Source organism: Pelodiscus sinensis, chromosome 19, assembly GCF_049634645.1.
Source record: "Pelodiscus sinensis isolate JC-2024 chromosome 19, ASM4963464v1, whole genome shotgun sequence".
Classification (NCBI taxonomy): domain Eukaryota; kingdom Metazoa; phylum Chordata; order Testudines; family Trionychidae; genus Pelodiscus; species Pelodiscus sinensis.
The window spans coordinates 14670644-14696251 of NC_134729.1; the positions used below are offsets into that span (position 1 = coordinate 14670644).

At 45.8% G+C, this 25608-nt stretch overlaps 1 protein-coding gene and 1 long non-coding RNA gene across 2 annotated transcripts in view; one reads left to right on the forward strand and one right to left on the reverse strand.

The window, feature by feature from the left end:
* Nucleotides 1–25171, forward strand: part of PIN1 (peptidylprolyl cis/trans isomerase, NIMA-interacting 1) — a 31745-nt gene extending 6574 nt beyond the window's left edge. Inside the window, exons 3-4 of the mRNA XM_075902501.1 lie at nucleotides 15347–15457; nucleotides 23970–25171. Of these exons, the coding sequence (XP_075758616.1) occupies nucleotides 15347–15457; nucleotides 23970–24079 (221 nt within the window). The 3' untranslated portion in view covers nucleotides 24080–25171. The remainder of the gene's footprint in view (nucleotides 1–15346; nucleotides 15458–23969) is intronic.
* LOC142818971 (uncharacterized) lies at nucleotides 354–21899 on the reverse strand. The gene is made up of 3 exons (XR_012896671.1): nucleotides 21427–21899; nucleotides 1395–1656; nucleotides 354–624 (listed from the first exon to the last, which is right to left on the reverse strand). It is a non-coding gene; the product is annotated as an uncharacterized LOC142818971 (long non-coding RNA).
* Nucleotides 25172–25608: the final 437 nt, after the last annotated feature.

Below are 25608 nucleotides of genomic sequence, written 5' to 3' on the forward strand. Positions count from 1 at the left end.
GTATTTCAGAACCTTACAGGCAGTTCAACTTCTTTGCTGTTAGAAGAAGCCCAACTAACCTTCTGAATAAATGAATGTCTTTATAAATTTGTTTGGGTGCCATCTTTTATCTCAGACACAATAGGGCTTCAATGTCCGATACGGTCACAGAGACTTTTTTATCTTGTTCTATGAGAGATCCAGTTATTGTTTATTTTAATTTTTTTTGTTAGTGCTAGACTAAAGTGCAGATCTGACAGTTGTGAAGACTGAAGTCCCTTCACTGTCAGATAATTTTTATGTTTAAGTCTTTTTTCCAGTGTGGCACCTAAGGACAAGAAAGATGTGATTCAAATTGATTTGTAAGTGTCCTGCTTTGTTCTTGATAAAGGCCATTAGGGATTCTTTATTCATCATGTTTATTATCATTATATTTTTGCCTCCTAAGAATGAAATGTCATGATCAAAAAATCTTTCTGTCAACACTCCCATCTGTGCTTGATAAACACTATTTTCTGGAAAGGTCACAGAGAACATCCACTCACGTAATTATTTTATGTAGATTGTCTGCATTTTCTTTGCTCAGGAAGGTGAGATGATATACTGATACTGTTGACATGGAAAAATCCAATCGGTATTATCCTCCTGAAAATGACAGAAAATCATAAAGTTAAAAAAAAACCCACTAGAGAATGTATTGCATGACTGCACATCCTAACTCCACCACAGTTTCTGACTAATGGTAAGGCATCATTGAATTTCTTTGAGCAGATGTACTGTACCTGATGAACGTAATTATAGCACAGAATTGTTTAAGTAGATCTCTCGGGAAGCATTTGTTCGACAGACGTAGCACCACAAAGTCTTACGCTTTGTTTAGAGAGTGGCTATGTCTCTGATATTTCCTTCAGAATCTTTAATTCTGGAATTAATGTTTTATGCAATATAAACCTGCGATTGAAATTTGTTTAAGGAAAATGCTTTATATTCTCTCCTCAGGGAATTTGCTAAAGGTTAGCATTTTTAGATAGATGAACTGTGGCTAGTTTTGGACCTTTTACTTGCTTATGGTTCTCTTTCCAGTAATAAAGAAAAGAGATTGAAGATGAGAGGTGATGAGCAATTTGTGAATAAAGCATCATTGCAAAATCTTACGCCATTACGAAAGTTACAAGGGGTCAATAAAATGTAAAATTAAATTAGTTTTCATTGTAATCTTGATATTTTTATTGGTATTATAGCAGTGCTTAGAGGGCTCTGTTGTGCCACGCTCGGCACAGATACATAGCGAGAAATAGTTCCTGCTTTGAAGAGTTTAGGATTGAAATAGACAACACAGGGTTGGTGAAAAGAAGGATTAGTGATCTCATTGGGATGGGAACGCGTAAACAGTTACCCAATAAGCCTGGACTTACCCGTTAACATTCACAGTTACCTGCTGGTTCCAGTCCCACTCCTGGGGAGTCAGCTGCTGCTTCTGTGCTGCTACCTCTGATACAGCCAGCTTCTGAGGAGTGGGGCTGTGGGCAGGAGCCACCTGCCATGCAGGTGCAGGTAACTGGGTATCCACTGAGTGTATCATCCATTACGTAATTAACTGCTTTTTAGCATCCATCTTGGAGATGAGGGAGCTGAGGCACCAGGAGTTAGTACCTTGCCCAGAGCTGCACAAGGAATCTATGGCAGAACAAGGAGTTGGCCTTAGTTCAGTGCTTTAACCATAAGATCATCTAACCCTTTGTCCAAACATAAAACATATTTGCCTGGTAAACTGTCAGACATTTAGCAGAGCTGTTGCAACCGCATTTAGTTGAACCTTGCAGGCTTGTGAAATTCATTCAACTTCATTCTCCAGAAGCTGTGAATGGCACGAAGATCATGGTGCAAACTGACGATGCAGGGGCTTTAATGTTAAAGGTTATGATCCTTCCTTAACTCAGGCAGCTTTCCTTTTTTTAACGTGTGCATGCACATTGATACGATGGCAGGTGATACAACATTTACTGGCAGGGTTAGGGTGATGCTTGGAAGTAAACATGAACTTAGGGCGATGCAAATATGTATTTTGGATGAATGCTGTATTTTGATAGCAAATATTTTGTGCAAGTGCTCTGTTTACACTCGGCTGGAGCAGCTTAGTTTAATTAGATAAACAATATTAAATTTTTCCACTGTGATGTGCATGCATAAGTGCCATGAAAACAAACTCTTTTCTGCCCTGAGGCACCAGAGCTGCAAAAAGCCCCTTTGGGGTAAATGGCTTCTTATAATCTACATTAATCTTTCTCAAATAAAGTACAGAACTGATTCTGAACTGATGCACAGGTCCCTTTGCATGCTCTCCACTTACTCTCTTCCCCCCCCCCCCCCCCAAAAAAAAAACCTCTAAGGAATATATACTAAATATAAAAGATGTGATAAATAGCCATACCCCTTGAATTTAGCAGTGCTGCTTGTGTCTTAAAGTGCATCATCACATTCATTCCTCCAAAGGAATATGAACTCCCATGGTGCTCAAAATATCGTCATAGGGCTGTAATCAGATGTTGGTCTCCCCATTCCCCAATCTGCCACTTTCTGGCAGCTTTCTCACAGGCCTGGCTCTGAGGTTACTGCTAGTCCAGCTAGATATACAGAAACAATTCTCTACTGAATTAAATTGCTTGCGTAATTACACAGATGTAGGGGACTGGCAATTACTTCAGCTGAAAGGATCCAATTGACTGAACTTTGGGAGGGGAAAAACGTGCCACTGGTGGGGAAATCCCAAAGACGTGAAGAAATAGAGAGCAGTGTGTTACGCTCTGTTTCAGTCGGGGGAGACTGTTGTACTGGGGACTGCTTGAATGAAATCTGATGTAGTTTGACAGATTTATTTCACTTAAATCAACCTATCCTCTTCTAGTCCCTAAAAATAGATGCAACTTAGCCAAGCAGAATATGGAGTCATACTGGCTTCAGATACAATCAATTATCTATATGTTTTGTCACTGGTTGGGTAATCAAAACATTTCAGTGAGGGGTTAGCCTGCTGGCAGTGAGTATTGTCTAGTCTCTTTGTGGCATGGTAACTTACTGCAACATCTCAGCCAGTTCTAAGCCTTTGTTTGTAGTTCTGGGTCTTGAGAAGGAAGCTCCTTTGCTTCCCCTCTCTGAACCTGGGCAGGCCCCTATGTCCTTGTCTGAGATGTGGATGTCACGTGTAATGCCTAATGCTTACAGTTCCAACAAGGTGTTCGATACTGGAAGAAACCAGCACAGACAGCTCTGAACTCTGCTGGGCCATCTGTGCAAGGCAGAAATCACTACAATTGCAAAAGCAGTTGTATCCTTTTCCCCAAGCTCACTCCAAGTGACCCTTGGCTTTTTGCGTTTCTTGTCACGGTGGTGCAGTCCACCCGACTTCTTGTATTCATCAAGGCTGTGCAGTTGTTGCTGAATCTTTGCTTTTGCACCTGCACAAACTGCTGCTATTCTTAAGCGCCTCTGTTCTGGAAGGAGCATTTCTGGAGCCACACTCTTAAGTATCCCCTGAAACTTTGTTGCATCTAAAGCTTCCCTTTTCTATCCCCGAGCATTCCCCCTATTATTAAAATGAATTTGGATTTGTCTCTCTCACACTTTCTCTTCATAGAATACTAGGACTGGAAGGGACCTTGGGAGGTCATCGAGTCCAGTCCCCTGTCCTCATGGTAGGACCCAGTACTGTCTAGACCATCCCTGATAGCCATTTATCTAACCTACTCTTAAATATCTCCGGAGATGGGGATTCCACAACCTCCCTGGGCAATTTATTCCAGTGTTTAACCACCCTGACAGTTAGGAACTTTTTCCTAATGTCCAACCTAAACCTCCCTTGCTGCAGTTTAAGCCCATTGCTTTTTGTCCTATCCTCAGAGGCTGGGAAGAACAATTTTTCTCCCTCCTTCTTGTGACAACTTTTTAGATACCTGAAAACTGCTATCATGTCCCCTCTCAATCTTCTCTTTTCCAAGCTAATCAAGACCAGTTTTTTCAGTCTTCTTTCATAGGTCATGTTCTCTAGACCTTTAATCATTCTCGTTGCTCTTCTCTGGAACTTCTCTAATTTCTCCATCTTTCTTGAAATGTGGTGCCCAGAACGGGACACAATACTCCAACTGAGGCCTAATCAGCACAGAGTAGAGTGGAAGAATGACTTCTTGTGTCTTGCTCACAGCACACCTGTTAATGCATCCTAGAATCATGTTTGCTTTTTTTTTTTTTTTTTTTTTTTTTTTTTTTTTTTTTTTTTTTTTGGCAACAGTGTCACACTGACTCATTTAGCTGGTGGTCCACTATAACCCTTAGATCTCTTTCTGCCTTACTCCTTCCTAGAGTGTCGCTTCCCATTCTGCATGTGTGAAACTGATTGTTCCTTCCTAAGTGGAGCACTTTGCATTTGTCTTTATTAAACTTCATCCTATTTACCTCAGACCATTTCTCCAATTGGTCCAGGTCATTTTGAATTATGACCCTCTCTTCCAATGAAGTTGCAACCCCTCCTGGCTTGGTATCATCTGCAAACTTAATAAGCGTACTTTCTATACCAATATCTCAATAGTTGATGAAGATATTGAACAGAACCGGTCTCAAAACAGACCCCTGCAGAAACCCACTTGTTATACCTTTCCAGCAGATTTGTGAACCATTAATAACTTCTCTCTGAGAACGGTTATCCAACCAGTTATGCGCCCACCTTATAGTAGCCCCATCTAAGTTGTATTTGCCTAGTTTATTGATAAGAATATCATGCGAGACCATATCAAATGCCTTACTAAAGTCTAGGTATACCACGTCCACCGCTTCTCCCTTATCCACAAGACTCCTTATGTTATCAAAGAAAGCTATCAGATTGGTTTGACATGATTTGTTCTTTACAAATCCATGCTGGCTGTTCCTTTTCTTATCTTCCAGGTGTTTGCAGATGAATTCCTTAATTGCTTGCACCATTATCTTTCCTGGCACAGAAGTTAAACTGACTGGTTGTAGCTTCCTGCATTGTTCTTATTTCCCTTTTTATAGATGGGCACTATATTTGCCCATATATTTTTATGTATCATACACACACACACACACACACACACACACACGTATTTGTGTGTGTCTAATATGTAGAGAGGTGTGCTCTACTACTTGTCCATCTGAAGCAATGACTACAGCTTCAGTTCTAGTATCCCAATGCTCACCTTTCAGAGTAAGAGTGCTCTCACTTGGTTTGCAGTGCCCCCAAACCGAGTTTGGTACATTTCCTCAGGCTCTTCAGCTTCTGAAATGAAGAGATTTATTGACTTAAGGTTAAATAGCTTCTGTTTCTTCTGTGCTTCTCCCAGAATGCTTCAGGAGAACCAGCAGCCATTGCTGTATGTATGGCAAGTGTAACTTCCACACCTTATGGTCCCAAGGCCTTGCAGGGATTCACTGGTAGGGGTCTCGTGCTCATAATGCTGCACCAACCACAGTCTTTCCCTTTTCATAGCCATCGCTGTGTCCAGCATTTCTCTTTGAAGATGGAAGCCTGGGCGTCCAGAGGACAACAAAGCTTGACTGACTTCGAAAGACTCTTCAGGTGGCCTCCCTTTACCTTTGGGGGGGGGTGCTGGGGTTCTTCCCAGACATGTGTCCTTCAAGACAAGTAGGTAGCTCCACTACCCTTGAGGCGCGTGCACCTCCAGGGTGCCTCAGGGGAGACAGTGAAAATGAAAGTGGGGAGATGCTTACGTGTGTGCAGACTTTTTGCTTCTGAAGTCTGTGTTCTCCTTTATCGTGGGAAATAGCCTTAGGGCTTTGCCTTCCCTAATTATAAATAATCTGAAGACTGACTTGTTCCAGTCCCTGCCCCATGCCCTTCTGGGCTAACAGAGAGAACCCCTTCCAGAGCTGTGAAATGCTACAAATTGGTCGTACTAGTCTTCCTGTCATGATTTGTTTCTCAGGACTCCCAAGAGGGCATGCATCTGTTGATTGCTCCTTCTAGAACTCTCTCCCTCCCCCCCCACTTTTAGGATGTGCCGTGGTTCTTCTCTCTTGAACAGCATTGTACCCATGTGCGCTTTAATGTGACTTAACATCCTATGGCCTTGAAAGCAAGGCACTGGACTTGGAGGACTGGTGTTCTCTTCCTACTTCTGCCTCTGACTTGTCTGACCTTGGTCAAGTCACTTACCCTCTGCAGAGTCCCTTCCATGCGTTTTTGACTATGTAGATTGTAAGCACTGAAACAAATCTTAGCAGTGTAACTTCAGAGTCTTAGAAGCTTCAGGGGGTAGCCAAGTTAGTCTTACAGGTAAACTGAAAAAAACAACAGTCTGGTAGCACTTTATAAACTAACCAAATATATAGATGGTATCATGAGCTTTTGTGGGCACAGCCCACTTCTTCAGATGACCCAAGTGTTGGATGTCTAGGACCAACATAAATAGGGAAGATGGGAGGGAGGGAGGGAACAAGAAAAGGCAGTGGGTAAAAAATATATCAAGGGAAAGCCGAGTCTATAAGCACCTAAAGACTAGATAGTCAAAGGAGGCAAATGAAAACCATTAATTAGCAAACAGAGAATCAGGAAACACTTAAAGACTGATGAAACATCTACTCAGGAGCAAATTTACACTAACATTCCCCCCTAATCCCTGACCAGGAGCTTTCTATCTGCTACCCAAGATACACAAACCTGGAAATCCCGGATGACCCATCATCTCAAGTACTGGCACACTCACCACAGGATTATCTGTGTATATTGACTCACTCCTCAGACCCTATGCTACCAGCACTCCTAGCTATCTCCATGACACCACTGACTTCCTGAGGAAACGTCAAAACATCAGTAATCTACCTGAAAACACCATCCTGGCCGCTATGGACGTAGAAGCTCTTTACATCAACATTCCACATGAAGACAGATTACAGGCTATCAGAAACACCATCCCCGATGACAACACTGCACATTTAGTTACAGAACTCTGCAACTTTGCCCTCACCCACAACTACTTCTGATTCAGAGACAATTTTTATCTCTAAGTCAGCAGCACAGCCATGGGCACCTGCATGGCACCACAATATGCCAACATCTTTATGGCTGACCTTGAACAACGTTTCCTCAGCTCTCGCCCCCTAACACTCCTACTTTATTTACGCTACTTTGGTCATCATATGGACCCACGGGAAAGAGGCTCTTGAATTTTACAAAGATTTCAACAACTTCCACCCCACCATCAATCTCAGCCTGGACCAGTCCACATGGGAAATCCACTTCCTGGACACTACAGTACAACTAAAAAATTGACAAATCTCTACCACCCTCTACCAGAAACCCACTGACGGCTACACTTACTTCCATGCCTCCAGCTCCCATCCCAGGCACCCTTTTCAATCTATTGTATACAGCCAAGCCCTAAGACACAACCAGATTTGCTCAGATTCCACAGACAGAGACAAACACCTACAGGATCTTTATAGAGCATTCCTAAAACTTAAACACCCACCTGGAGAAGTGAAAAAACAAACTGACAGAGCCAAAAAAGTACCCAGACATGAACTACTCTAAGACAGACCCAAATGAGAAAATAACAGAATTCCACTTGTCATCACCCATGATCCACAACTCAAACCTCTCCAATGCATTATCCACAATCTACAACCTATCTTGGAAAATAACTCACTGTCAGAGGCCTTAGGGGAAAGGCCTATTCTCACTTAGACAAACCTCAACCTAAAACGTATTCTTTCCAATAACCATGCTACACAGCTACATCATAAACATCCAGGAACCCATCCCTGCAATCAACCATGGTGCCAACTGTGCCCATATAACTATACAAGTGAACTCATTACTGGAGCCAACCACACAAGCCACCAAATCAGAGGCTCATTCAACTGCACATCCAGTAATTTAATCTATACTATCAAATGCCAGCAATGCCCCACTGCAGTATATATTGGACAAACTGGACGGTCCCTACATGAAAGAATTAATGGATACAAATCAGATATCCGTAAAGGGAACATACAAAAGCCTGTGGGGGCACACTTTAATCTCCCTGGGCATGCATTAACAGATCTTCAAGTGGCTGTTTTGTTACAAACCAATTGCAGGAGCCAAATACACAGGGAAGGACTGGAGCTTCAGCTCATTCCCAAATTCAATTCTCACACCTCTGGATTAAACAAAGATACTGGATGGTTAGGTCAAACAATGTGGGCAACAATGGGTCTTTGAAGAATCTCATGATACCATAGATGTTTCGTGTGTCTTTAAGTGTTTCCTGACTCATTTGCTAATTAATGGTTCTTATCTGCCCTCTTTGACTATCTAGTCTTTAGGTGCTTATAGACTCAGCTTTCCCTTGATATATTTTTTACCCACTGCCTTTTCTTATCCCCCCTAATTTTCCCTTCCGCACCTCCCCCTCCCATCTCCCCTATTTATTTTGGTCCTAGACATCCAACACTCCAGTCATCTGAAGAAGTGGGCTGTGCCCACGAAAACTCATGATACCAGCTACATGTTTTATTAGTCTATAAAGTGCTACCAGACTAATCAGAGTCTTAGGTAGCAGAGAGAGAACCCATGAGGTCCTCCATAATCCAGCCCCCTGTGGTGGCTAGGACAAGATTATTTCTTCTAGCATTCAAAGTGTTTTGTGATTTTTCTGGGCACTGAAGTGTCTCCATTCAACTTTAGGTGTCATAATGGATCACAAGTTAAACACAAGTCAACAGTATGAAAAACATGTTGCAAGAAAAGCAAACATGATTCTGGGCTGCACTAACAGGAGTGTTGTGAGCAAGACACAAGAAGTCATTCTTCTGCTCTACTCTGCTCTGGTTAGGCCTCAACTGCAGTACTGTGTCCAGTTCTGGGTACCACATTCAAGAAAGATGTAGAGAAATTGGAGAAGGTCCAGAGAAGAGCAACAAAAATAATGAAAGATCTAGAAAACATGAGCTATGAGGGAAGACCGAAAGAATTGGGCTTGTTTAGTTTGGAAAAGAGAAGACTGGGAGAGGACACGATAGCGGTTTTCAGGTATCTAAAAGGGTGTTACAAGGAGGAGTAGGGATGTTAAATATCAGTTAATTAGTCAATTAATCTCATGAATTCTTATCAGTTACTCGATTATTCTATAGTTCAGGAGGAGGAGGGCCGCAGCCAGTGCATTCTGGCCTCACTCCCAAGAAGCCCCCTGTCACTACATGCTGCTGCCTCTGTATCAGCAGCAGGAACTGGTCTGCAAGGGGAGCCAGTTTAAAAACCAGCTCCGCTCGCAGACCGGCTGCCTGTCATCCCCCCAATACAGAGGCAGCAGCGCAGGGTGGCAGCAACCCCTGACCAGGATGAGGGCTGAGCCGGAACTGAGATGGGCTGCCTGCCTCGCTCCTAATACACTGAAGTGCAGAGACGCATGAATTAATGCCTTTTAAAACCCCGAATCCTACGTAGTGTTTTTTCCAAGAGGCTAACTGAGCTCAACACGCTACCAAGAACCAGAATGGATACCATCAATGTTTTTTAAATAAAATCAGATTTTTAAAAAATCAATAATAATTTTCTCATTTAGAAATTAATGGTTACAATTCAGTCTCATCACAAATACTACATGTTCACTTACAGTCTCATAAAAATGAATTAATGGCTTTAGGCTGTTCATCCTAACTACCAGCTGTTGCTCCTTGAAAGTTCTGGGCTTTTAATTTCTTTCTCAGCAGACTGAAGTCACATGTGAAAAGACAGACACAAGGGCTACATCTAGACTACATCCCTTTTTCGGAAAAGGGATGTAAATTAGACGTATTGCAATCGCTAATGAAGCGGGGATTTAAATCTCCCGTGCTTCATTAGCATAAAAATGGCTTCCGCTTTTTTCGGCACGGAGCTTTGCTGGAGAAAAGCACCAGTCTAGACGCTGATCTTTTGGAAAATAAAGCCTTTTCTGAAAGATCCCTTATCCCTTATTTCAAGAGGGATAAGGGATCTTTCGGAAAAGGCTTTATTTTCCAAAAGATCAGCGTCTAGACTGGTGCTTTTCTCCAGCAAAGCTCCCTGCCGAAAAAAAGCGGCAGCTATTTTATGCTAATGAAGCGTGGGAGATTTAAATCCCTGCTTCATTAGCGATTGCGATACGTCTAATTTACATCCCTTTTCCAAAAAAGGATGTAGTCTAGATGTAGCCTAAATGTAGCCACGCTGGATAGGATTGCTTTTGTTCTGTGCTTATGTAGTGGTGGAGCTGGGCCAAGCGCAGCAGAGGAGTTGGACAGTCAATATATAGGAAAGGAGGGAGGCAGAGTATAAAGGAACAGTGAAGTGGACTGGAAAGAAAAAGGAAAGATGTTGTTCAGCACATGCACAGCTTTCTATATTCCCCACACATTTGCCACAGAAAAGCTTTCATGGATTCTGGGCATAAGAGAGATCCTACCTGGGAATCTGTTGAAGAAATTCCTAAGGAAAACGTGTCAAGTGTAAGCTGTGCAAGAAGATGATGCCGGTTCCACCACAAGAATGAAACATCATAAGCAAAAGTGCTTAGTGGGAGAAAACGATGTGGCTACGGCTGAAAAACAGTGTGGATCAACTGGTTAGTAACTTAAATTCACTTTTGCAATGCATTGTACTTGAAGACACTCTCCCTGCCTCTCAGTATGTGTGATTTGACACATTTCCAAGCTGTTTGCTATGTTGGATATAGCTAGGCAAAAAAAAATAGCTAGTCCTTATGGCTTGGTTAATAGCTAATTAGATTTAGAATCGATCGCTCATGTATATGGTACAGAAAGCTGCAGTAAGAGAAATCTGGTGATGCCAGTTGCCACTGGGTATAATTTTCTTATTTTCTATGACGTTACACGTGCCCCTTGTTTTGGAACATCAGGGCCACAGACCACAATGGTGATGCCATGACTGTTCCTAGGTTTTGTTTCAGGATCCTATTAAAGCTGAAGAGATTTTCTCTGAAGTTGTTGCAGACTCCTCCATTGGTACTTCTAGTAAGCAAAAGATTTTAATCATCCAGTAAAGCCACCACCATTGATGGGTTTGTCGTAAGGACCAGCAAGTACCAACAAAAAGATTGCTCAGTTCATTTATGCCACATTCTCCTTTTCACATTATGAACAATAAACACTTTCATTGACATGGCTGAGTCTTTATGATCAGTCTACACTCCACCTGTAGAGCAGATGTTGGTGGAAGGTTGCTAGATACAGTGTACGAGAAGGAACTCGAACAGTGTGCAAGAAATACCGAGGAGAAAGTTGCCAGTTTCAGCCTTGATGGGTGGAGCAATGTACACAAGGAGCCAGTCAAATGTGCTTGTGTGACAACAGAAGATGAGGTTGCATATCTCAGAAACAATAGCAGCATCAGGAAATGCCCACACAACAGAACATTTAAAAGAAGTGGCAGTGAAAGCTGTAATAAACTGAACAATAATTCAGTGCTCACATGCACAGCTTTGTCATAGACAATGCTGCAAATACGGCGAAGAAGAAAAGATACTTAGAAGAAGAAATGGAAGGGTGCTCCTTAATAACCTATGGGTATGGTGACCATTTAATGCATCTTTCAACCAAAAACATATGGATGTCTTCTCTAGGAATAAAAGAAAATGTTGTTGGAAGTCGCAAAATACTTCTGTAACAGCCATTTGGCTTCACCTCCACTAAAGAGAGCAGGTAAAGCCAAACTAATTCTTCCTCAAGATGTTCAGTGGAGTACAGTGGTTGATTATTTTGAAAAATGTATTAAGAACTGGCCTATTCTCATATAATTTGGCGGGGGGAGGGAAAGTGATTAAATTGAGGGAAGTACCTCTAATCCAGTGTTAGATACTTTGGATGAGAAATACAGAGGATATGCTCAGTATACTGAAATCTATATCCATAGCCTTAATCAAGCTTCAGAGAAATTGCTGCTTCATTGCTGATGCTGTTGAAATTTGGAAGGCACTTCAGGAGACATTGATGAAAGAAATACCTCTCTAGAAAGTTAAACTGCAGGCAATAAAGTAAATGGATCAAGCACTAACTCCGCCTCATTTTCTTGAGAATATTCTCAACCCCAGCTATAAAGGTAGATGCCTAACTTCTTCAGAAGAGGCTGCTGCCATGGCACAGGCATCTAAAAAGCACTCCTCAGTTGTGCCAGTCACAACACATTTCAGGGTTGGAGCAAACCATTTACTGATGAAGTGACTAATGTCATTCACCTGAATTAGTGGGAATCCTTAGCCAGGCACAGAGTTCTCTGTGACTAAGCCAACTTTTCCCAGCAGTAGATCCCTCTGCAGGCACAGAGGAAATATTTTGTTTGTTATTCACTCAAAGCTAAGAGTATGGAAGACGAGAGCTAGTGGTAGAAGTGTTAAGGACATGGTACATTCAGTGTTCTGAGGACTTGCCTCTTAATGTTAAATAACATTTGAAATGTAAAAAAAGTTGGACAGCTGTCAGTCAGCAACTCAGGAGACTGCTGCAATTGCAAGTATGAAACGTTTTATGTAACATTTTAAGATTGTTTAATAAAATAGATGTGCTGTCAGTGTTTGTGTGATTTAGTTCTTACTACTTCTAATGTAGCGCTGCTGCATCTGCGGTTTGACACCAGTGATGTGTATTATGTATTAACTTGATTGTGTATCTTTTAAGAAAATTAATAATGAAGAAATAGAAGTGGGAAACTTGTTTTAAATCAAATGATTTTTCTCTTGACGATTTTTAAATCGCCTGATTTAAAACTCAGTCCATCCTGCCAAGAACTGCCTGTCTTTGCATAAGACACCCACCAGTGACACTGTTTTGCTTGTCTTTGATTAAATGCTTTCAACCCCTAAGTAGTTAAATACTACCTCCCCGCCCCCAACACAAGTGTTGTTGAATGGCTGAAGTGCAGGATTATCTAAGAGGGCTACTCAACTTTGGAAGCCTTGGGGGCCACAATGACTGAGCGCCAAAACTTAAGTGTGGTTGCATGTAGATGCAAATATATATGCAAATAGCTTCTTTCACACTGACAGGCATGAATACAAAGATTAAGGCAAGACTAACAACACGCAGGCCCCATTTACGTCAGTTCTGCTGATATTAATGAAGTGCAATATTGACCCCATTTCCACCCATATGACAGCACTTTCAATGAGCAATGACGGTCCAGGAATTGAACTACTAAAACACGTACCAACAGAAGACCATTATATTGACTCACCGTTATGGAGCGTGTTCCCAGTGGAGGCCATGTTCAAAGAATCCCACCTGCGGGCCACGTGTTAAGCCCCACGTAAACCCAAACCACCGTGGGCCGCAAACAAATAGGCTGTGGGCTGTGTGTTGAGTAGCCCTGATCTAAGAGGTGAGTTACATTCTGTTATTTCTTGTTACACAGCTATTAGGGTAGAGGAGGATGTGTGCTGGTGATCCTGGCATGTAATTACTGAGTTGCAAACCACAGCTCTGAATAGCGGACACTTTCTGCGTCTTCTTCCTTTATGGCTGAAATTTTCAGTGTTTGGCCTTTTACAAAAGAGAAACTTCTGAAAATTTAAGCAAAAAGTTCTTGTCGTTTGGTGGGTGGTGAGTTTCTGCATTTCAGCCATTCCTCTCCACACCCCCTTTATCAACTTCAGATGCAAGTGCTTACAGGAGAAAGATGGAAGGCGCTGGGAAATGGCCTTTGTTGCTAAGTGCTTCTGCGTGTTGTGGGGAACGGTTGTAGTTTTGACTTGGCATACAGTTAAGAAAGTTTGAAAACCCCGCTTCTTCCAGGCAGAGTGCATTGGAAAGTGCATGAATGGCTGTCTTAGGTGGGTGGTGAAAAGGTAGCTGAGGTGACAGGAATCTGAGGTGGGGAGGGTCTGTGGGAACCCAGCACTTGGAGTGGATAAACTACTAGAGAGTTTGCCTGGCATTGCTCAGGTCCTTAGTTAACTCTTCTTTTTCTTCACTGAAATCACTGCTCTGGGGTGGGGGATGGGGATGAGGAGTTCGGGATGCAGGCTGCTCCCGGGAGAGGACCGCCCTAGGTCTCTCACCACAGCATAGAATCCTAGGGCTGGAAGAGACCTCAGGAGTCATCAACTCCAGCCCCCTGCCCAAGGCAGGACCAATCCCAACTAAATCAACCCAGCCAGGGCTTTGTCAAGCCGAGACCATGGTGATTCCACCCCCTCCCTAGGGAACCCATCCCAGGGAGGTGGTGGAATCTCCATCCCTAGAGCAGCTTGGGGCCAGGTGAGAAGTGCCTCTCCATGGCCACTGCAGCTCCAGAGGGCACAGCCAGGGGAAGGCTGCAGGCTCCTGGGCTGGGGCAGGTCCAGGATCGTCTGCCCCCTGCGCTCCCCAGACAGTGTGGAATGCACCAAACTCTGCACTTTCCCCTGGCTCCCTGACGAAGGGGAACAGCCAGTAATGTTTGGGGGGTGGGGAGCTTGAGACTCCCAGCCCGCCCTCCCTAAAGGGTGCCTGCAGGGTGGGAGGCTTGGGACTGAGGCAGTCCTGGATGTGGGGGAGGGGGAGTTGCCCAGCCAGTCCTCTTTCACCTGCTTGGCAAGTGTCTCTTTTCTGTGTGGTTTTATGAGAAGCAATCCCATTCCAGGCACATCCCCGTTTCCTGGCACAACCAAATGCTGACCTTGCTTTACGTTATAAGAGGAAGCTGCATGCCGAATTTAGCCCTCACTCTTATCGTTTAGGAGAAGTTCTGCTTCCCTGTTGGTTGTAAATCTTGTGTAAGTGATTGTCTCAGGCTCTTTTCTGATATACACAGAACAGCACAAGGTAGATAGTAAAAGATACTCTGAGAGCATCGGAGGTTGTAGAAAAGCATGAAACGCTAACCACACGATCAGCTGTTTTGTAACGCAAAGCATGGAGGTGAACAGAAGAACTCCGCTGCTGCTCAGGAAGGTGAAATTTCTACCTCTCCTGTCACTCTAGGAAGCCTCTACCCTATGCTATGGTGACATAGCAGTGCCTCAGCAAATGGCTGTCGCGTAGATGTGTCTGAAGTGGCAGTCATGCTTGCACGTGCTATCTGAATTTCTGGGATTCAGTGCAGCAAAAGGCCACGAATGTACGGCAGGAACAGCACTTGTATGGAGCTCGTGAGGTGCTGCTCTAGTTTCTTGCAGTTATGACCCTTCTGCAGTGGCTTCTACTTGCCATTAGGCGATGCGAAGACTGCCCCCGCTTTGAAATGGCCTGGGGCAAAGCATATCCCTTGAAACGTGCCTCAGTAACTAACGCGACCTCCGATTTATCTACCCGTTTTCATGATGAATATTTCCTACCCCCACTTCCTAGTATGCTCTCTGACTTGGCTCTTGCCTCTGACTATGAATTATCATTGTGCCAATAGGTTACATTCAGAAGATCAAATCTGGAGAGGAGGATTTCGAATCCCTTGCTTCCCAGTTTAGCGACTGCAGCTCGGCAAAAGCAGGAGGAGATCTGGGTGCTTTTGGGAGAGGTAGGTGACATGAATTCAATAATGAAATTACGCCGTTGACATTGAAATTCATCAGCAAGGGGTGGGGATAAATAACCCCGTCCCCTCACATGGATTGATGTGCGAAGAGAGTTTGCTGAATGTGAAGTGTGGCTTGCTGCTTAGATGCTAAACCAATTAGGAATACAGCTCCGATACGACTCTACAAGGAGAGCGCATTATGCAAACGCTCCTTACGAAATTGGCTTTTGCTTTGAGAGTTGTTTTGTTTTAGCCACACTGAAAGGGAACCCAGTTGCTTAGCATAATAAACCGTGAACAAGGAGGAAATGAATCAATGGAACTAATGACAAACCAGACAGATAATTAAGCACTAATCTCCAAGTGTATATGCATGGGAGGGAGTAATAGCAAATTGGGGAAATGGGTGCAATTTGCAGACAACCAAAAGTAATGCTGCTGCCGAGGGAATTCATTTCAGCAATGCTGATCCGTGTGGAGAGGGAGTGCGTACAAGATGCTGCTCTCATTTCACTCATTAACGGGATGTATTAGGACACTTGACATAAGAAAGGTCCTTGAGCACATAAGAGAGATGTCCCGTGTTGCATGTTGTAGCTGGAGTACACAGTACATTGGTGCTGGCAAACACAGCGTTTTCTGCCTTTGGCTTTAAAACGTGAACATACCCAAAGGAAAGAAGTCTAGTGAGAATTCCCTACAGCTGAAACAGTGAGGTGGGATCATGTGTTTCTGGTAAGATCATTTAGGGGGATGGCAGGATGAGACATGAGCATCGAGGCAAGTTCCTGAACATTTCCATTTTTTCTGTGCTGCAAACACACAAATATTGCAGCAGAAATCTCTGCTGATGTACCACGCTGCAAGGGTGTTCAGGACAGTCTGCATAGTTGTATTACAATCCGAGTATCTGCCCAGGAACAGTTACAACAGCCAGAACTGACCCATTGCCATAGACTTCAGCCACAAAAGCTGTCTTCGGGAGTGTAAATGTGGACTTACAATAACACATTGTTTAGGTTGCTTTTGTGTGTTACAGCTACCTACAGAGGTCATTTATATTGCAGTTAAACAAGCGATTCCTTAATTAGTGCTCCTGTGGGTGCTCCATTTTAGGCATGCCTGTGCCCCCATGGCTTGGATCTAAGATTTTTGGTAACTGTGCCCATTATGTTGGTCCATGTGCTTGTGGCAGGGTCAATAGGCCCCTGTTCTGCCCACTGTCCTGCAGTTATGGGGCTGTGGTACAAATCTCACTTGCCTTTTCTCAGTGTTTGACCTTCTGGCCCCCTGCAAAACAAAGGGGTGTTGGGGCTGATGCCTCTGGCCAGTCAGGGCTGAACAAACAGTTCTCCTCAGCCACCTGCTGAAGTGTCTGGACACCTGGGGGGAAGGGAGCCTCCAAACACCCCCTCAGCCCCTCACCTCTCCCTGCACCCTTTAGCAGTGCTCCTCAGCCACCTGCTGAAGTGTCTGGACACCTGGGGGGAAGGGAGCCTCCAAACACCCCCTCAGCCCCTCACCTCTCCCTGCACCCTTTAGCAGTGCTCCTCAGCCACCTGCTGAAGTGTCTGGACACCTGGGGGGAAGGGAGCCTCCAAACACCCCTCAGCCCCTCACCTCTCCCTGCACCCTTTAGCAGTGCTGACTCGATTGTCAGCTCCTCTGAGTCTCCTTATCAGTTGTTCTTTCCTCTCCCCCTCCCCTCCTCCACAGGGAAGGTTTTAAAGAGCTCCCCTGGCCCGTAATTGATTTACAGCAGCCCCTGATTAGCCAGGGCCTTGCTGTTTTTTTGTTTGGTGTGGTGGTGGTTTTTTAGAGCTGCCTCTCTCCCCTTCCATCCAGCCCTGTGTCAGTGCCCTAAACATCCTTGTACCAGTGCTGTATAGCAGGGTCGGCAACCTGTGCCTTCTGAGCCAAATATGGCTCCTACTCCCAATCTGATCCTGGACCGCTCCCCCTCCTGCCCAGATCCTGCACCCCTATCCCTGTCACTGGCAGCCCTGACTGAACCCCTCCTTTTTGGCCCTACCCCAGAGCCTGGGGGGGCCTCAAAATCCACTAACCCTGGAACCCCAGAAGAGTTAATCTGGCCTGAGGCCTTAAATCTGCCTTCCCTGCCCCTCTCCCACATGGGGCTAGAGCACCAGGGTTGTGAGGTTTTTCAGTTGGGAGGCCACATCAGTGAGGGTTTGGTTTGGTTTTTTGCTTCTTTCTTGTGTGGTCCCCAACTGAGTTTTCTGTAGGTCATTGGCCCCTGTGACGGCGCGTTGGGGCCCCCCGCCTCCTGCACCCCCGAAATGGCACGAACAGACTCCACCAGCCAGTAGAATAGAGGTGGTTTATTGCTTCTCCAGGATACAGCCCAGCACAGATGTCATCAGGTTACAGGGCATGATGCCTCAGCCCCGCTTGATATGGCGGGGGGGGGGAGGTGTCTCGGCTTCTAAACCCCCCAGCCTGTTGCTGAGGCTGCTTCCTCCATGCTCCCAGACAGAAACTAACTCACTCTCCTCCAGCCCTGCCCCCCAGCCAGGGGCAGCATCCACCTCCCTTTGTTCCTCCCCATGGTGGGTAGCTGGTCAGACAGGTTTGGAGCCCCCTTTGCATAATGACCAGACAGCAGAGGTCGCCACAGCCCTAGCAAGGCCCCCCCACTACGTCACAGCCCCCGACCCAGAAAAGGTTCCCCACTCCTGCCATAAAGCAAGACAACGCTGAAACCTTTTGTGTTGGGCATCTAATTTAATTTATTTAAAATGAAGCCTGGTCAGCAAGGCTCCCGTCCAGGGCCCAGCCCCTGTCTGGCCGCAGTGTCCTGTCCCTGCCCCTGCCCCAGTGGTCCAGTTCTCATCTGGTCACAGGAAGGGCTGGTGGCAGCCCCCCTTCTGCTGCCGCCCGGGTAGGAGGGGAGGCCACCACCTGGCTGCAGCGATCCTGGCCTGGCCCCTCATCCAGCCACTGCTACCTAGGTGCAGCAGCCCAGCCCTGGCCAGGTAAGGTAATCCAGCCCTAGTTGCCTCCCCTCCCCCCCCACTCTATTTCCCACCCCCGGTGCCCTGCCTCCTGCACCTCCCAACCCCCTGCCCTGAGCCCCTCATACACTCCAACCCTGACTCCCGCACCCCACATCCACAAACTGCGCCCCCCCCCCCCCCCCAGCAGCAGCAGCAGAAGTCCGGTTAAATAAAATCTGTGAGTACGACGTTTCATGTATGCTGTTAAAATCATCATGTCAGTTATCAATAATATTCAATTATATCTTTTCAGTCATGCAAATGGGCATTCCTATACGGCTCTCTGCTGACCACTTGTTCTGAATTTTGATGTAGTTCTGCTCTTTGGTTTGCTGCATAGGGCTGTGTGGGTGAACTGCCTTCAGTTCCCTCTCAGCTGCCTTTGGCCAGAGATGGAGTCTAGCATGTGCCTGTTTCTCCTCTTCTTTATCTTTTAGTTAGAGCTTCGTAGTAGCAAGGTTAGTACCTTGTAGTCAGAACTTCTTTCCTGGTCTTCCTTCCTCTGTAAAATCTTTCCCCCTGTGAGGGGCTAGAACAACATTTTCTTCTATTGAGGACGGCAGTCTTCCTAGATCCCTAGAAGGGATTTGAGGCCCTTCTCTTGTCGAAATGCAATCCCTGTTAGCAATGGACACTCCCATGGCATTGTTTCAGAGATGCCTCCATTCCCAACACCTGTCAAATACGCTCTTTGAAGCAAAAACCCTGTAAGAACAGGGAAATTGAGACTGTTAATGAGAGAGAGAGAGAGCCTTACACCCAGCTACAGACTTGGGCACAGAGAGGCTCCCATCTAGGGACCTTCCACATCTGTCAGTGCCCCAGTTCACACTGCTAACGAGAACTTCCAAGAGGAAGAAGGCACCAAAGCCCCAGACTCCAGCATTCTCATTGACTAAGATACCTTTAACTGTGCTCCTGGTACCCTATTCCAAGAATAAGGGGAGAAAAACAGAATTCCTCCTTACCTCAGGCCCAAGAAGAGTGCCAGTGAGGCTTCAGGTATTTCAGATACCATGAAGCACAGTAACACACCAACGAAGTTCCAGTATGCCAGTTTTGCGCAGGAATCCTATAGCTAGAATCTCCCTATAGCCATGACAGCATTGGATGTTTCCCTCTTGGAATGGGAAGCATGTTGGGCCTCCTCAGCCCAAGGACAATAGTCACAGCAGGAACAATGCTTGCACATCTGTCTGTTGGCATTAAGGGGGTCAGAAATGTTTGCTTTCGCTTTCTTTCCCGGTTCAAAAACAAGTCCATCAAGATCACGATATGTGACGTGTATTATATCAGTTGTCAGGTGAAGCGTGTTCTCCCTCTCTCTGTACCAAGGAGTTTAAACTTTGGGACTGATGTGTACTCACAGGTCGTTTGGCGCTTGCCTCCTGCAAATACTAAACACCATGGTGCATGACCTGAGCAGACATTTCCCCTTACAGTACAAATGGGAACTGGGCTCTCAAGTCTTCCACAAAATATTCCTAGTTTGAGGATTTGCAGAGGTCAACCTTTTTGCCACAGCAGCAAAAGCTAAAGTGCAGGAAACGTATAGACCCCCCCCCCCCCCCCCCCCGGTCTGTAGAGGAGGCTTCCTTTATTTCATGGGCTGAGAGTATTTTTTCTGTCCTTCAGTTTCACTGCTATTAAAGATCCTTATCGAGATAGAGAACCAGTCCGAAGTAGTTTTACACCAACTTGGTTGAGACAAATTTGATTTCCTTCTCTCCTCTCTCATCTATGGCATCTCCCAATCAGACCTCAGCTGTTCTCTTGGGATGTGGGTTAGACACTTGACCCTAATCGGAACATGCTGCTTGGCTTCTCACTGGTTCTCTGGACTAGAGACCAGATGTTCATCGGCAGTATTAAAGATACTGTTAAATAGCCAAAAGTAATCTACTAGACATACTTCTCTTCAGAAATTGAGAAGTACATAAAAACCCAAGCTCAGTATCCTGTCTTCTGACTGTGACCAGTGCCAGGCACTTCAGAGGGAATCCTCAAGTGATGACAACATTTGGGGTAATCAGCGCCATCTTCCTCCATCCGTTGCCTCTTTCCACACTCTTGGATTATTACTTGCAGGAATTTAAAAATCCTGGCTGGCCTGTGAGTTCCAACGAGGTTGGTTTAGCGTCCTTAACAACTCTGTGAACAAACAGGTTTCTTGTTCTTTGCACATCGGAGATCAGCGAGTTTCCCGAACGGACTTAGTCTCTTTCTGAAGATTAGCGCCCCTACACTGCTTTGGGATCTCATCCTGATTTTTAACTGTGGCATGGAACAACCCTTGGCATCATTAGCTGTTCACTTACTGCTGTATCTGTCGGAAGGTGTGTGACGGCACGTCGGGGTCCCCCGTCTCCTGCACCCCGAAATGGCACAAACAGACTGCACCAGCCGGTGGACTAGAGGAAGTTTATTGCCTCTCCAGGATACAGCACAGCACAGCTGTAGTCTGGTCACAGAGCTGGGCTAGGATGCCTCAGGCCCCCTTGAGACGGGGGAGACTGGGCCCCTAAACTCCAGCCTCTTTCCCTAGGCTCTCCTCCATGCTCCCAGACAGTAACTAACCAAATTCCCTTCCAGCCCTGCCCCCCAGCCAGGGCAGCATCCACCTTCCTTTGTTCCTCTCCATGGGGGGTGTCTGGCCACTGGTTCAACAAGTTTGGCCTTACCTCTGCATAGTGAGGTTTTCCCTGCTGGGTCTTGCTCCAGACAGCAGGGGTCACCACAGCCCAGCAAGTCCCCCCACTACGTCACAAGGTGGCCTTCCTAGACAGGGGCTTTAATGGCAGACCACCCTCCCTCTGCCTTCTCCTTGGGAAGCAATGCATCTTTAGCACCTCGTCCAGAGTTCTTAGGGGGCCTCGACTTTATACCAACCAAACCACTTCCCTTCTGTTTTTTTCCAAGCCCCATCAGTCTACAGAAGTCGGCTTTTCTTACCTTAGCTGTTAAGAGGAAACTACTCAGGAATACCCTTTAGACTCCTTGTTTCTATTGCAGAGAGGTCTATGGGAGCAGAGACTTGGTAAATGGCTCTCTTGATGTATTATTGCCTGTCATGGTCTTGCAAAGGTTCTACTTCTAAGAGTGACGGCCTGCTCTACTCCCTCTTTGTCTGTAACTCCACTCAAAGAATCTCCAGTTGCTGAAATCTTCAGGGCTGCAGTAGGGTTTTCCAGCTGCTATTCCCTGAGTCACACCCAGATCAGCTGCAGCAGTGGACAGCACAGTTCCGTCTTTCTTTAGCCACAAACACTCCTCTAAAACTTCCGCCTCCTGACAGTGTTGCTGTGAGGAAGTCGCCTGAAGTGGAACACGCCAGGGGGTGGTACTAAAAGGAGAGGTTACTCCTCTTGTGCTGTAGCCAGAGTTCTTTGAGCTGTGTGCCCTATGGGTGCTTCATTATTCCTCTCCCCCCCTGCATTGGGGCTGCCTGTGTGGGCACAGGAGAAACCAAGGACAGTTCACCCACATGGCTTCCTACAGATTCAGAACAGAGCATGTAGGGCACATGGCTCAGGCAGAGCGGGTACTGTGACCAAAGGTGCAGGCTGCCCAAGGTGAGACCTCCTTCCTCCAACAGACTTTCCTTTTCTTGCGTAACACGGCCACTGTATGGTTCTAATGTAATGAAACACACATTAATCGTGCAATGTTTGGGCTCCTCTGAAGACTGCCAATTCACTGCAGTTCTCTGTGACTTACAGAAAAAACATCTCCTGGTTTAAGCAGAAAGTAAAATGTTGCAAGACTGTCTCCACTAGGTGACACTAGAACTACAAGTGGCTGCTCCACTCCAGAGATGCCGCACTCCGTCTCCATCTTTGCCTCGTGCTGTCACTGGGCTGCAAACATAATTTATTAGAACTGTGAACGCTGGTTACTTCAGAGGTGAAACTGCTAAAACATTCCAATTTATCTTTTGGAAAACCGCTAGTAATTGATTTTGCTTAAGGAAAATTATTCTGATGTGGCGCACAGAGACTCTTTCCTCATCTGCAGTAAAGATCCTTTGCTTGTAGCAGAATTAACGAAAAGCTAAGATGAAGGGTTTCTGCGCGCAGTTCTAGGTGAGAGAAGGCTGTTTGAATCATGTGTGAATGTGGCATTCGAGTAAGAGTTAGTGAGACAGAAAAACAGTTTGCCTCTCCTACCGCTTAAACTAAATGGTCGATTGCAGAGAGAAGCGGGACTCTGAGAAGTCCTATATATCAAGTCACTTCAGTAATAAAACCAGAAGGATTTTTTTTGGTGAAGGGTAAGACATCAGGCTGAGGCTATTGTGACTGATCCTGAAAGGAGGAATGTAGCCTTCATGGCATCTTGCTGCCTTGCTAGAGCAATGACTCTGGATGGATTTAGGCCCTAAAGTAAAATATATGAATTCTGCAGCAGCTCCTCAGCTACATGGGATGCATCCAGGATGTATGGCCTGTGCGGGGCTGGAATGCTTCAGTTCCCAAAGAGATGAGTATATCACTGAAATGTCTCTTTAGGAAAAACAGAGCCTGCTGCTGATCCATCTGTCATGCTGTCTATATGCTTTCTGCAGCCATCTCCTAATGCGCTGCGGAGTCCAAAGCTACAGCAGTGTCTCGAAACTGAGACAAGGGTCATAAACTTACAGGAGATTAGTGTTGTGTTCCTGGTGAGCCGATGATCTATCCCTCTCCAGGCATCTCAAGGCAAACGCCGCAAATCCAGCTCGTGTGACGGGTGGGGAGTGAAGGTTCCGTATGTGACGGGGGCTCTTTGCGGGCACCGGGTGTGCAAGTGAGACGTGGGATTGGCTGGACGAGTGGCGCCTCGTTACTTCAGCCGGGAGAGAGAGTTTCTTTGCTGTCATTTCCAAGCTACCACAGTAAACTGGGCAGAGACCCGGTTCCCTCGTGGGCTAGTGACTCCCATCCTGCCTCAGCTCCTTCTGGCCGAAGCATTGGAGCCCACAGCAGAGCCGCTGTAGGCTTCCTGCTCATTGTTGCTCATCTTGGCTCCTCACCTGTGGCTTTCCTAGGTCTGCTGAGGAACCCCCAGGAACTTGGTGACAGAGAGAGAGCGCCTCATGCTCTGCTCTCCATCTAGGTCATGACATTACCCAGATGCATCTGGTGAATTATTTAGTGCAGCTTGTAATGTACACTGCCTCTCCCTTCGCTGTGCCTTAAGGGCATCTGATGCTGAAAGACTAGCACTGGCTTGTGCCGTTGAATGTGCTGCAGAGATTTCCTTTGCCCTTCTCTTGCTGAAACACTTTTCCTGGCAGCAGTGATGTTTATGGGGTGTGAGCAAAAGCTCTGAATCGGAGTCGTGTGTTGGTGGAGTGTCTGCTGGGAACAGAGGAAAACAAACACCCCCTGCAAGCTATTAATTGGTGGCTTCATTGCTTGCCTGGAGGCTGCCTTCCTTTGAGGCAGGCTTGCTCAGAAAGGCCTTCCGCTCTCTGCTGACTTAATTGAACTCTTTCTCATTGCTGCTTTCTGCAGGTCAGATGCAGAAACCTTTTGAAGATGCCTCATTTGCGCTGAGGGCTGGGGAGATGAGCGGACCAGTTTTCACAGATTCAGGGATCCACATCATCCTACGCACGGAGTGAAGTGCCTTGGTGACACGTAGAAAGGAAAGGGCGAGGGGAAGAAAGGAAAAAACCCTGCTCCAACCCTGCACACTCCTGAATGAACTTCATATATCTAGTTTAAAAAACCTCATTTCATATCTCAATCCCTTCTGTGGCACCTGACACAATGTTTTCCACCTGTAGAGATGCATGGTTAGCCAAGGGTGAGAATGCAATCCAACTAACAGAGACAGTAGCATCTTTCATAAGCAGAGAATGTAAAAATTCTCCGGCATGCCACAGCCGCTTGAGTTTTATATTGACAATCCCTCAGTCGAGGAGACGTGTCAATGCTAAAGTTCACACTTCAGTGCTTCCCACATCCACCGTATTAGAGAGAGAGTATTTATTGCAGAACTGCACTGATGGTGGCAAAATTGACTTGTGAGCTCTGGTGTTTAAGATGGAATGAAATCTCTGTCCTGCCCCAGCATCCCTGCACTGCTTTAAAACCAAGTTTTATCTAAAATAAGCATCATTCGGTCTGGAGCCCAGTTGGTTTGTAGAACAGACTGTCAAAGCTGTTGATAAATTGATGTTAAGATGCCATACTGGTAAGGCCTTCACTGCCACCTGTGTGTAACTTCCCTTCGTGTTGCTGCCTCAGTGAAGAGCGTGGGTTGTTGGTCCTGCCAGACAGTGTTAACTGGAGCTTCCACTTCTGTTGCATGGGCTTAAAGCTCGAAGATGCTTTTTGGTTTGTGATGAGTAGAAGCAAAGGGGGGTTAATGGCCAGTAGTTCCCAGGGCAGGAAGATCAGTAGCTAGTTAAGCTGTGTAGAAGTATGTAGAATACTGTGTTAACCATTCCTGCGTGAGGTCACTCCATTATTCTGACAGTACCGTTGAGTAGGAAGGACTGCAGTGGGGCGAGAGCTGTTTCTTCAGAGCTTCTCTGGACCCACCAGTGGTTGAATTGCTGTAAGTCGCTGTTTCCAGTTACACTGTATTGCTCATGTTTAGTAAATACCAAACCAAACCCGATGAAGTTCCCAGCTTTGGTCCAGTGCAAAGATGCTGTATAGTTCTGGTTCTCTAAAGCAGAAAATAAAGCCCTCTCCAGTTGAACATTTCCAAAGCTCGGGCATTGATTATTTCTCCCCCTTCCCTCTGGATTGTACCGATCTCTTTGGTCCTGGTTAAAAAAGAAATCCCCGTGCAGCAGGTGTAAAGCAGCCGTGGCCAGTGTGGTCTGAAATGGAAATCTACCTCCAGTGATGTTAAACAAAACCATCCTCATCTGTTCTTTCCGGGTCTTCAAAGACAATCAGACATTAGCCTGCGACTGACGGGGGTGGGGGGGAGTGACAGATTCTGCCACTTGGTTAGTGCCTTGTGCAGTGTGAGGTGCAACTCCGTGCGAGTAGGAGGGGTACATCAGTGTCTGGTTTGGTCACTTTCCCAATTTCCCTTAGTTCTGCAAATCTGCAGAGGTTTTCTTCCTATCACACCAGCCATTACAGAGAGTGGCTCCTTGGAGTGATTTAAAAATCCCCCTCTTGTTTAGAA